The 12,909-nt window shown below is 45.2% G+C and overlaps 2 protein-coding genes across 12 annotated transcripts in view; one reads left to right on the top strand and one right to left on the bottom strand.

Annotated features, from left to right (window-relative positions):
* The window catches only part of CEP63 (centrosomal protein 63), a 39,982-nt gene that overhangs the window by 14,268 nt on the left and 12,805 nt on the right, over positions 1 to 12,909 (top strand). For 2 of the 11 annotated variants that reach the window (XM_077183758.1, XM_077183759.1), the window contains exons 1-4: positions 4,513 to 7,239; positions 8,788 to 8,968; positions 10,157 to 10,252; positions 12,390 to 12,509. In XM_077183758.1, coding sequence (XP_077039873.1) covers positions 7,196 to 7,239; positions 8,788 to 8,968; positions 10,157 to 10,252; positions 12,390 to 12,509 — 441 coding nt within the window. In that variant the 5' untranslated portion in view covers positions 4,513 to 7,195. Of the gene's footprint in view, positions 1 to 220; positions 338 to 1,248; positions 1,552 to 1,675; positions 1,757 to 4,355; positions 4,445 to 4,494; positions 7,240 to 8,787; positions 8,969 to 10,156; positions 10,253 to 12,389; positions 12,510 to 12,909 lie in introns of those variants that run through there. The other 9 variants (XM_077183750.1, XM_077183752.1, XM_077183751.1 and 6 more) reach the window with 9 other exon arrangements.
* ANAPC13 (anaphase promoting complex subunit 13) lies at positions 790 to 4,449 on the bottom strand. The gene is made up of 3 exons (XM_054639245.2): positions 4,313 to 4,449; positions 3,372 to 3,497; positions 790 to 1,249 (listed from the first exon to the last, which is right to left on the bottom strand). The coding sequence occupies exons 2-3, from the start codon at positions 3,468 to 3,470 to the stop codon at positions 1,124 to 1,126; spliced, it is 225 nt and encodes a 74-aa protein (XP_054495220.1). The 5' UTR covers positions 3,471 to 3,497; positions 4,313 to 4,449; the 3' UTR covers positions 790 to 1,123.

Here is a 12,909-nt window from a genome sequence, read left to right as displayed (position 1 = left end):
GGGCCTGTTATTTTGAAGATGATGAACTCTGAAAAAAGACACCAAATAACATTTGTGGATCTGGAAGCTCCAGGACAGTGCTTCTTCTGCTGCACTGACAAAAGAATATAATTTAAACATTGTTTTCCTTCCAGCTCCTTTCTCACCTCTACCAGTAATCCTAAACTCTGTCAAAATATTTTCCCTTAGCAAGAAGTTCTGCCAATGGTGAGACGGAATTGGTCCAACAGTGAAACATGAAGAACAGAAGGCTTTTACCTGTTGCAAAAGGCATCTGAGAATCAGAGATAAAATAAGGTCCTTGAGGGCCTTGCCTTTCATCTCAATACAAAAAGAGGTAACAATTTGTTGCCTGAAGCTAAGCCCTCCTCATTTCTTTTCCCTATCACTTTTTTTTGATTTTAATTTCCCATCTGAGGTTGCTCATCCGAGTGGCTTGCATGTCAAGAGGCCCTACACTGGGACTGGCAGGTTCTTCCTTGGAACTCTCAACCAGCCCTTGGAACACCATGATTATGAGTAACCACCATTCAGCATAGATTAGACTGTCTGTTCACTGTACACATTGGCAAACATTCCCAGGATGTCAGCACTGGAAATGCTGTCCACCACCACCATCAGATCCTGAGAGCAGGAATTCAAGTGCTTACAGGTTCTGCTGACCAACCTTTCACACCTGCCCCACACATCCTGCCTCAGCCACACACTTGTTAAAGATGGCAACAACTCACAGCTATTTGGGTCTTGTACACTGAACTCTAGACAATAATCCCACTGTGAGCTTTGAAATTGCAATTTGAGACAGTAAAAACTTTTTAATCATGTGTAGAAAACATTTAAGATCAGAATTGGCACCAACTTAAGAACAAATTAACAGAAAACATGAAATCATGTTATAGGCATGGAACATTTTGCACTTGGCTCTGAAATGTCAGAGCCTCTGCTCTTTCACATTCAAGAAAGAAGCATTTTAAACTCTTCATTGTGAGCAGAACCACTGTTGGAATCTGAAATTTTCAGAAATGTTATTTCTTTCTTAGGGCAGCTTATGAGAGCAATGGTCAGCTGAAAAATATTTTTATGCTGCATTTATGCATCCACTGTATAAAATCCCTCTGATTCACTAATTTCCCGTGGGTGGAACGTTTTCATGGAGATACTGGAGAGCCAAATCTGTCCACTTCATTTCTTGCTCTTTCACAGACTCAGTGGTGCCACCGTTGTCTTGCTCTGGTTCAGGGAGCTCATTCTGAGAACAAAACACAGGTGGAATGGATTCCACATGTAATACACTTCCTGCAAGCAGCAGGTTGTTATGATTTGTATGGATAGATACAAAACCCCACAAATGAGACCAGAGGGTGTATCTGAACAATAAATATCATACATACTGATCCACTTAAAAATATTGCTGAGCCCCATCATGAACAGTATTCTTTTCATTTGAATGTGGTGCTTAATCTAAAAGGTAAATTGTTTTCCAGGACCCTGGGGCCTTGCTATACACTCAGACTGCACACGCAGTGAGGGAGAATATACAGCAAATGCAAAGTAAGTAAATAACAGTACAATGCAATTATTCCATTGTTTGTTTGCAATGTGCTGCTTCTGCTGTTGCCAAGAATACAAATACTGCAGACAACTGGTTCTGTAAAATGTTATTTTCCTATGGCAGGTGAGAAGTCCTTCCTGTCTGCATGCTGGACTCGGGTGTAGCTGTGCTGGATCAACAGCAGAAGCCAGAACCTCCTGCCAGGTGTGCCACAGAGCTGCTCACAGCACAGTAAAGGGAAGGAAAGTTTAACTGAGATTTCATTTTCCTTCCTTTTATTGTTTGTTCTCTGTCTTGCTGTATTGGTGTAGTCACACTGAGTGTGTGCTATTCTGCCAGATACCATTTAGGCAGGAATTCAGAGTTCTAGATCTCTGGAAATGTCAGTATGAGCTAAATAAAATGTTTCAGCTTTGAAAATAACGAATGATTCGAACCCATTTGAGTTCCCAGAAATGTCTTGAGTGAGCACTGGAGCAGACTCTCAGGACAGGCTCAAATACCACTTTCACAGCTATTCTGGTTGCTCCTTTGCAATGGCCCTGAGTAAGTCCCCTGTGAATCTATGCTGGTTTTTCTATGTGATCAGAACCAATCCCATCTCTGGGGATCTTCATATCCACAGCCAGGCCTTTCTTTCTATTGGTAGTTGGTGAGGCTTGCTTCTCTGAGGCTGTTATCTGTATGTGACTGTAAGCCATCATGAGATGGCTCTAAGGGAACAAACAGTAATGTTTGGACTCAGGGTGAAGGCACTTGTCAACAAGGAACCCCTGTTTATGATACTCAGCTTGCCTAATAAATGTTATCCCAAGCAAAGGAGGGTTTGGGCTCTTTTAGCTGAGAGTTATGCTTCTGCAAGATGCTTCCCTCAAGCCCAAATCTTGGCAGGAAATTGTGTGCTGGACATACGGATTTTGAGTTGGGCAGCTGCTCCTTGCTCTCTCTGAAAAGCCAGTGGTGGCAGGGCTAAAGCTTGAACCATGTCACAGATTTGGAAATGTCTCTCTGCTGAAAGAAACCAGCACCCCACAATCTCCATGGCTGCTTTACCTGTGCTAGCTGGGGTAAAGCTGGTGTACCAGAGTGAAAAAGGGAAGGGAAAATGCTCAGCTACCTTTAACTTCCCTGGAAATTTCAAGATAGCTGAGGAAAGGTGTCAATGTGGGAGATCTGAAGTTTCAGCTCTGGACTCTGTAGGATCAGCAGTAGCTTTTCCCCTGCTGCCCCTCTCCAGCCTTGCAGTTGTACCCCGGATGAAAGGAGAGGTGCCATGCCTTGGGCACAGCACCGCAGGCAAGAGTCCTGCTGCACCTGCCATTCCTTCCCTGCTGTCCTGGAACTGCCAACAACAACACTGTATCTGGGAAAGACTGCTTTGAAACATGTATGAAAATGTCTCAGCTTATTTTAATGGCATTGCGGGAAGTGGAAATAAAGTGTAACCAAGACTGGAACTGTCAGTGTGAGACTGATCCTCGCTCTCCAACCAGGAAAGTACCTCAACACCAGGAACAAAAAAGGGATGCAGAGAGAAAGGATGATTCTACTTCTCCCTGATACCAAACCCAGGACAGTGCAATGGGAAGGGCACTACAGTTCTGAGAGGATTCAGGAACTGCTCAGGGGACAAGGGACAGAGGCATCCATGTCCTCATGCACTCAGGAATGACTGGCATAAAGGGCAGGAGGTAGTCAGACCCAGGAGCCTCTTGTACAAATTAATTGCACCACAAGCAACACTCTGTGCCTTTTCTTGGAAGGGACTGTGATGAAAGCAGCAGCCTTAACTCAGATTGATAAGTAGCAATTCACCTACCAGAGGGATGGCCACGTCCTCGTAGGGCAATTTATCTTCCCTCCACGCATCATCGATCAGATCCAGGATCCTGCCATCCCTCTGCACCTCGCTGTCCATCGTCACAGCGGGGGAGAGCAGCTAAATCTGTGACACAAAGCAGATGCTGTTTTAACAACATCCCCAGCCAAGGAGCTGGAGTCTGGACTATGCTCCAGTTTTGATGCAATCCATATGAAGTTTAAACTTACAAGGATACCTTGATTTCCCTAATCCACTCAAAAAGGGGTTATAACCACAGAGAACAACTTCATCTGAAAAGAACTCTATCAGAGTGAATTGCAGATTGATATGCATCAGAGATGAATTTATAAAACCATCTGGTTATTGATTATATTTACGTGCGTTTCTATCTACCGACTGACTTTTAGAAGTCTAATTTGAGTGAGTCTGAGCACCTAGAACTGCCCAAAACCCTTTACTGACTGCTGGCTTACAGCCCCTGACCAGTGCCGTGCCTTACCGACTCCTTCACATGTCTGGGAGAGCCACAACAAAGGACTTCAAGGTACCCAAAATTCTGCCCCAACCTGAAGTCCAGGGAAACCGGTGAAACAGAAGCAAAACGAGACCTATCTTTCACTCCCAGCTCCTATAATTACTCCAGAGTGTTTCATTGTACTCTGCCCTCCTTGAAGGGCCACCCCAGTCCCTCGCCCCGCTGTCCCCCTTCGGGGCCGCAGCAGCAGGCAGCTCGATCCTGGCGGGTATGATGGGAGAAGTGACACTCGCCAGGCCTGGCACTCGCCGGCTGCCGGAGCCGCGATGGGGGCTGAGCGCATCCCAGCCGCGGCGCGCTGCGATCCCTGCCTCTCCCGGCCACCGCGGCTCCGTGACCGCCCGTGTCCCGCGGTGTCCCCCCGTGTCCCCCCGGTGTCCCCGCGCTCCCCTGCCCGCCCTACCCTGCCCATCTCCGGGGCCGGCGCTGCGCAGGCGCCGCCCCAGCGCATGCTCAACGCTGCCGCCGCGGGGCCGGGCCGTGCCCGCCGCCAGGGTGGGAAAGGCGGGAAGGAAGAAGGGAAGGAAGCAAGGAGGTCAGGCAGGAAGGAAGGAAACAAGCAAGGAAAGCAGGAGGGCGGTCGGCCGGCCAGCCAGCCAGCCAGCCAGCCGGAGCTGGGGTGCCGGGCAGCCCGGAGCGGAGCTTGGCCCGGGGGCTCGGGGCTGCTCCCCGGGGCGCGGCGCTGGAAGGGCCCCGGGCAGGTGGCGGGGCAGGCTCTGTAAGGGCTCGGCCGGGAGCGGCTCGGCACGGCGGGAGTGGGGAATGCCTGCCGGAGGCAGCTCCGGGGCCTGGAGCGGGGAGCGCTGCCCGGGCACGCTGGCCCCGGCCCCTTCACAAACGTAAGCTGCACAGGGCAGGCTTGGGTTAAACATCAGGAAGAATTCCTTCACCGAAGGGCTGATTGGATATTGGAAGGGCCTGCCCTGGGCGGCGGTGGTGGCGTCCCCATCCCTGGAAGTGTTTAGGGAAAGACTGGACGCGGCACTCAGTGCTCTGGGCTGGGTGACAAAGTGGGGATGGGTCACAGATTGGACCTGATGGTCTCAGAGCACTTTTCCAAGCTCAGTGACTCTGGGATTCTCGCCCTGCGAGGGGTGGTTCGCTCCGGGCTCCAGCCGCAGGTGCCGTTCCTGCCGCTGGCGAGTGGAGCTCGCCTGTGGTATTGCCTGTGGGAGGTTACTGCTCCTGTTGTGTTCATTGGAAACATGCTTCCAGCACCTCTGGAAGATCGCATCTTTCTGTGTTTTTAAATGCGGACTAATCCCAGTCTTGTCTCATGGGCGCTATTCTTAAGTCCTCCTGCATATTGTAAAGTTCTCTCCACTTAACTCTGCTACAATTCTGCCTTGAGCTGGGGTGTTAAACCTTGTTTATTTTTAAATGTGTTGTCTTGTTTTGAGCTTTTTTTTCTTTTTTTTTGGAAAAACTTCAATTTTCTTCACTTTCAATAAGTGACCAGCCAGCTCCTCTTGCTTCAGCTGTAGTTAATGAAGGAGATTATTTCCTTGTTTCCTCTTGTGGGTCTTTACTCAGGTGCCTGTAACTTACACATTGCAACTTGCAAACAGAAGAGGCCAAAATTTAATACTAAGTTAGCAAACCTTATGTAGCATACAACTGGCTAGAGGTGTGTGAATTTAAGGCTTTTCCCCAAAATCTGGGTATGCCAGCAAAGTTAGCAAAGCTGGCAGGCTGTGAGAGTGGTAAGGCAGAGGCACAGAGCTGTCCCTTCCATGGATGTGTCCAAGGCCAGGTTGGACAGGGCTTGGAGCAACCTGGGATAGTGAAAGGTGCCCCTGCCCATGGCAGGGGTTTGGCATGAGATGGCTTTAAGATCCCTTCCAACCCAAACTGTTCTTGAATTCTATGCTGTCTGTCTCCTCATCTCTCTGCCCGCTGAAAATTGATTCTGTGTAGGTGTGATTAGAATGAAAGAGGAGAGCTGCTACTGTCTAATGTCTGCTGTTGCCACCTGGAGAGCTCTTGGAATGCTGTCAGCAGCTCAGGGGATCTGCTCATCTGCTCTCCTCAGCACCCTGCCCTCAGCAGAACCACCAAGTTGTTCTGCATACTGATTGAGTTTTGCTACGCACAAACAGGACCAAAGACAGACAAAACACTGTCAGAATAGGGATAGGATTTTCTTCTGTGCATTTTTTATATGCTTGTGGTTTAAAACACAGCTCCCAAGGACAGCTTTTAATTCCTAAATTGTGTTTTAAAGTGCTGTAGGAGCATGATAGAAGGTTCTTTGAGAAAGAGAGCTAAGCTGAGCCTGCATTTGCTGTGACCTGCTCCCCTTTTGCTGATTGCTTAATAATGCCATGTTAAACTTAGAGGAAAGATGGTGAAAGGATCCATCTTCAGTACTTGAAAAGTGTTTAGATTTTTGACACAGAAGTTTATGATAATAGCTCTGGACAAGTTTAACCATTTTTGCATTAGATGCAGTTTCATGAAGGAGGCATTGAAATAAATTCCTGCTTCATGGCAACTTCTAATTCCCCATTTTTGGTTTTAATGTAAACCCTTCTCACTTTCACCAAGATCTGAAATTTCTTTGAGTATGCATGTGTTAGTTACTTAAAAGGTGTAATTTATAACTGAAGCAATGTACTGCTACTGTAAAGCTGTCCAACTTGTTTTCATAATTTAAGGCATAATTTGAGAGGAAATTTTAAGGAGTTTATGTTTTCTTAACACAACCGTATGAACAACCAGTGTGTTCTGGGGGTGGTGGTAACCTGCATGGTCTCTTTAACCTAGTCTGTAATAGAGGCCTGGAAAAGATGTAATTTATGGATGAATTCTTGCTGCTACTCTCTGGTGTTTTCTCTCTGAAGTGACAAACTTCCCTGCCAGAGGTGGATCTTGGGCTGGCCCCTTTGGAGCCCAGATGTTCCTATTTCTCCACAGGCTGGTGCTCCCAGGAGATCTACCAGTCCCTCTGTGTTGAGTTCACACAAGTGCAGATTCTCATTGCTCCTATCTGAATTTATTGGATCACATGATTATACCACTGCAATTTGGTGGTGCTGGATGGTAACATTTGTTATATTTTTTTGGTAGAAAAATCTGTTTTCCTCTATTTGGCTGTAAGTTCGTGAAGGTGCCATTGTTTTCCTCTCCTGTAATTGCATGCTCCTTGTATGTTTTTTGATTTCTTTGCTTTGTGGGCTTCCACTTTTCCTGCAGTTGGATGGAGAAGAAGCCTGGTTTGTGCATTGCCATGGGTGACCACTGCTTTCCTGTACTTCCCTAGAACTGAAGCCACCAGGATTCAGTGATGGAGGCTTTGCTGGAAGGAATGCAGAGAAGTGGGCGGGGAGGGTATGTATGCAACTGTACACAGCAGTCATTCCAGATGATTTAAGTATTAATCTTGCCTCTTACTCAGAATAAATCCTCTGGTGTAAGTGTGCAGTGGCCTTCAGCTGCTGCAGAAGTGAAGTCACTGGGGGAGCTGGCTCTGCACTAATCCCTGCTTATAGTCTTAATTGTCAGAATTTAGTTGCACATCTTCCTGAAACCTCAGTCTCTTTTTTCTCAGTTGTTGTAAACTATTCTTACTGTCCAACATCAGGAGCAGTAGTAAATAGAGTTGTGAATAAATATTTATTTTGTAACAGCCTTGCAAGGTTAATGAGATGTGACTTTGTTATCTGATTTCACTGAAAACATCTGATTATTTCCTGCTTGTGTTGAAACTGCAGAGTCCCACTCAGCTCTGAGTGAATCCTTAATGCTCTAAGGTGAGAGTCTCTAGACTTTTCAATCCCCGAGAGAGACTGTAGTGACAATAACAGAACAAAATGCTTTATGTGTTAAACAACCGTGAAGCAAAAGTCACTGGTGCCATTTTCCTAGTCATCCTTGAGAATGTGACACAAATTTATTTGATACTGTATCTTCTTTAGAGAGCTGGTTGCAGAAATCGAGTTTAGAATTTGCTACATATTAGCAGATGCTGTGAAGGAAATGTTCCTGCTCTGCATAATAGCTGCTAATTTTTGGTTAACTCACAGGACAGGGTGAACTTCAAATGTGACTGATTTTGGCTCCTTTAAGAAGTATTTCTTTTCCTATAGAAAAAGTGCCAAGTAATGAAGTGTGCATATGCCCTGGGGGAACAGAGAAATTTCCATCCCTTAACCTATTGATTTCCATTTCTTTTCAGTTCTTCCCTTTGACAGGCAAATTAAAGGGGTAGAGATCATTATGGAGTTCACCACCCTCTAGGGCTGTGTCTGGCAAACCTTAATATTGTCCCTGTCTTGGCAGCTGGGAAGTTTTAGAGGAGTTACTTGAATTGGCTTCAATAATTACTGCACCAAATTAGAAATCTGGGCATCGCTAGGGAGCTTGTGCTCCCCGATGGATTGTGAGGGTTTGATTCTTCATTATCATGTTGTCATCCAGCCCCCTCTGCTTCAGGGTTTGTCTGCATTTGTGATAAACTTCTGTTTTTGGGAGCTCATAGCTTGGCTGTGAGATTCCTCTGGTGACTGAAACCTGCTATAAAATGCCACTGCCTGGAGAGCAGTTAAGGCAATACAAAATATGAATTAAACACGCTTTGGTTTACTTACATAATGCCTAGTACCCGAGGCAAAAGGCTGAATGCCCAAGTGTGAAATGATGTGGTTTAGTGGCATGGATGGTATTGAGTAAAATGTTGGACTTGATGATCTTGGAGATCTTTTCTGACCTTAATGATTCTATGATTCTATTCTGTGCAAGCTCATTTGAAGAGAATTCAAAGCACTGAGTGTGCAGAGTTGGTGCCTTGGTGCCAGTCAGTTCTGCTGCCTTTGTTGGCTTGGGACACTGAATGTGTTGAGTGGGACCTGCTTTAACTCCAGGCTCTCTCCCCTCCAGTGGTGGGTTCTTGACCTCCTGTGAGGCCGAGCTGCAGGAGCTGATGAAGCAGATAGACATCATGGTGGCTCACAAGAAATCTGAATGGGAAGGGCAGACACAGGCTTTGGAAACTTGTCTGAGTGCTCGGGAGCAGGAACTTTCCTCTGCCAAGGCAGCTCTGCAGGAAAAACAAAAGGAGGTACCTTGGTTTCATTACTATTTTTTGGTTGGAGTTGGCAGTATGTTTTACCTGTTAGAATCAGGAAATCAGAAATAGAATTTTTAAAGGACCTGTTGGAACAAGGTGTCTGGTTCATAACTCAATCCAGTTCAAGTGATCTGCTCCCCTAGGGTTGGTGGAAGTCCACATATTGAACTGTTAGACTTATTAGAGAGAGCCCAGGGGCGCTGGTTCTGGCTACAGCAGTAATGAACAGCCCAGCAACCTGCAGTCATTGGTAGAAAAAACCCATTTCCTACTATATAAACTACACCAAGACAACCATTTCCTCCTATGAACTACACCAAGATATTGCTGGGAAACTCTCCATGGGCTTTTTTACAGAGCTCTGGTTTTGTGATCTTTAAATGAAAGCCTGAGGGAAGTGCAAAAAAAAATTGGTGGAAAATTATTAGTAAGCAAAGTTTTTGTGCAGGATGTGGACCGTAAGGTGCAGTTGAGCCACAGGATTTTCATTTGCAAGAATGATGATTCTTATCATATAGGTTATTGTTATTATTATCAATTATGTTTTCTCAAGACACTTGAAATGTCTCTTACCACCAAAAGCAAACATGGATTTCAAACTGAACTGTCAAGTATGTTTGAAGTCACTGCTAGAGTATATTCACACTTTTAGTTTAGTCATATGAATTTTCTGTGGGTTTTCTTTTAATTTTAATTTGTTGGCTTGTGACCACTCAGGTTGTGGTTGGGAAAAAGATGGGAGGAAAAAAAGAAAGGGAGAAAAATGAGTCACAGGAGCAGTTGAATCAGTGTCAGGGAAGTCTTTTCTATGAGTTTCAAAACCCCTTTTCTTACTTTTTCCTTGCTATTAGAATTCTCTCCTTTCTCTGAGCATAGTAAGATGATGACATGGCCAACTTTTCTCTTGGTAGATAGCTTGAAATCATAATGCATATTTGTGATGAGTTTATGAAAATACTGGATAGAAGTAGGCACAAGCCAAATACGTCAGCTTTGTCCCCAGGAGTGAAATCCAGAAACTGGGTCAAAACAAGAGACCACAACAGAAACAGTTGTGGCCCCAGCCTACCAAAGCCTCCATCTATTTCATAATGATGGGCTCCACTGAAATATCCATGTATCTACTGGCAATAAAGTCCCTTTCTGTTGTATTTATTTGCTTTTTATCCCTTTGTTCAGGTTGGCATGCTGCGTCGCCAGGTTGAGGATGTGGAAAAATCCAAGCAGGACATGGTTAGAGAGTATGAACAACAGCTGAAGAAATTTCAGGAGGAGGTGAGTTGCAAAAAGAGAAGTTTGGTTTCTAGTTCCCAGTTGATGATGGATCAATTACTTTGTGTCATTGTTTTTGTTTCAATGCTGTGGTTTTAAAACTGCCCACTCTGTTAGTGTTTGTGTGCTTAGCAAAAAGAGGATTGAGCATAGATTAAGTGACATTTGTATGGCTCAATTGGCCTGTTTTTTGTGATTTGGAGGAGGTTGGTGACAGACAGAACTGTTGGAGTAGAAATGTTTTCTTATGTGGGACATCTGCGGAAGTTCACTGCAAGAATGTCCTGTGTTTGCCCATCCCAGCCACCACAGGGCTGGTTCTGGAGCTGCCACAGGTACAGGCAGCAGCAGTTTGCTCTTTCAGCATTTCTGAAATTCAAAAAGGATGGAGATGTAACTGGCTTGGCTAGTGTGAGATCAGGAAATAACGGTGGTGTGTAGTCTCATCTTTTTACCTTTGTTAACACTGATGACTTTAGCAGGGATTTTGTACTCTCAAGGAATATTAGTCTTAATACCTGTTATAAAAACTGAGTGTACGTAGAAAATGCTGTTTGATAGTAATATCAGAGCTTCCATCTCAAAGCCTCTTGCTCAGTGCAAGGTGATACCTGTCCTGCAGGTGGTATAACAGCATTCCAGATTTATGCCTGAACTCCTTGTCTGTCTGCACTTGCCAGTAGCAGGGAGTAAACTGGCATGAGCAGCTCATAGAGCACTGACCTGTTTTCTCTGGAGGGCTGGGCCTAGTTCCTGCTCACTGTAAGCCATAAGTGAAATTAATTTGGTAGTCTCTGCTCTGATGACAGAAGGCATCTTTTCTCATTTAAAAACACCTCACTATTCCATATGACTAACAGGCCTCATTCGCTGGGTGTTCTCACTGGAATTGTGGATAAGCTGCAGAGCAAAGCTGAGGTACATTGGCAGATCAGCCTAAATTGCTATGGCTGAAATACAGCCTGTGTGTTTTGGCCTAAATTGCATTTTGTGGGTATTTTACCTACACAGTATTAATGCTGATGACATTGAGCTCCAATATTCCTCAGTCTTCTGTTTTTACTACTGTTTGGGGAAATTATTTCTGTCTCTGTTTACCACCATTTCCAGTGCAATTACAGGTACAGTGTCTAACTTACTGAGACTGTTGAAAGAATAAACCTCTTATCTCCTGATATGTTTGGCAAAAGATGTTGGTATTAACTCTAAGCCTGAACATCTGTCTGTTCCCACTGAACACACCAAACTACTGAATGCATCAAATCTCGAATCAGATATTTTTTCTTCTCATGGTCCTTTTGTTCATCCATGGGCTTAGCTTTGTCCATCAGTAAAACAGCAGTGATGGCTTTTCAAATTCATGTGGCTATTTGGAAGCCTTTTATTTAATAGTTAAGTAGGGGGGAGCTCATCATATGAAAAGTTCGCTGCTAGTTGCAAGTGATTATTTGCACGGAGGGTCATTTAAATGTCAAGAGTTTTTTCCTCATTCCTGCTTCTGATACAACTTCAGCATCCTAGCAGCAGGCGTAGGAGTGATATTTTCTGTTGGCATTCTCCACTCATTGTGAAATACACAGTGTATCTAAGCAGAAAATGACAGATGAAGTGGTGTTGATATTATGGGTAATGGCAATTCTCAAACCTTCCTTCTCCCACTAAGCAGGAGAGTTCCAGTTCCCACCTGAGCTGCACAAGTGTATTTTGATCACACAAGATTTACCTGTGTGTGGTGTGGTGGGTGTGCTCCTGTGGGTGAGCAGATCAGCCACAGATGCTGCTGGCTCTTCCTGGGGCTGGGAACCACCTGTAGAGAGGGGGATGCTGTGTTCTTGCTGCATTGACAGCTGGCTGTAAACCTCCATCTGATCAATATTTCAGTCATGCTTTAATTATGGTACGACAGAGCTTTAGTTAAAGCTGCTGATGTCATGACTTCAGTGGCATCTTGCTACTCTCATACAACTCGTGTGTTTTGCTGTGCTGTTGGAGTAAAAGACTCATTATCCAAATAGAAGCCTTCACTTGGGAGCTGTGTGGCCCTGATGAGGGCATTGTTTGTGTGAACCACTTTCAAAGGGCTGTTTAATTCTTGCCTTGAGGCCTTGAGCAAAGCTCTCTCTTGCACTGTATCCTGCAGTTGTCCCGGCTGAGGAGGAGCTATGAGAAGCTGCAGAAGAAAAAAAGAAGCAGAGGAGAAGCTATCAAGGGACAAGAGGAGGACAAGTTTGAATTGAGCCGACTGACCAGGAAGCTGGAGGTATGTGGTGAAAAACCAAGTGCTGACCAGCTTGTATGTATTAACTGCCTTATTGGGCTTCACTGGTGACTGAACTGTCCACTAGGAAGTGCACAGTGACTCCTGCTTAAGGAGCACTGCCCATCCACTCTCCAGGTGCAGCTCTTCTCAACTGCATGTGTGATAAAGGCAGCTTCATGTGTTGGGGCCTCTGACTGCACTGCATTATAGAGGCACCACACTGCAACACTGCATAAACCTTAATGCTGTTCTTACCCTTAGACTAAATAAAAGGAAGGAGGTACTGGAAGAGTAACTAATTATGTGAATGGAATGAATCCCAGTGTGGGGAGGTTGTATTCTCACTTCTTTGAGGAGGAGGGAGCTACATGTCAAACTTCTTCTCAACCCTGTCTCATCT

The sequence above is a fragment of the Agelaius phoeniceus genome, chromosome 10 (assembly GCF_051311805.1).
Source record: "Agelaius phoeniceus isolate bAgePho1 chromosome 10, bAgePho1.hap1, whole genome shotgun sequence".
Taxonomy (NCBI): Eukaryota; Metazoa; Chordata; class Aves; order Passeriformes; family Icteridae; genus Agelaius; species Agelaius phoeniceus.
The sequence above is the reverse complement of the archived record's forward strand: the minus strand, read 5'-3'. Positions and strand labels throughout refer to the sequence as shown.

What these genes read in the sequence shown, in the direction of transcription:
- ANAPC13 (XM_054639245.2), bottom strand. Translation starts at nt 3,470, where the DNA reads ATGGACAGCGAGGTGCAGAGGGATGGCAGGATCCTGGATCTGATCGAT. An exon ending in AGGACGTGGCCATCCCTCTG is followed by an intron (nt 1,250 to 3,371) that starts GTAGGTGAATTG and finishes TTTTGTTCTCAG; the next exon opens with AATGAGCTCCCTGAACCAGA.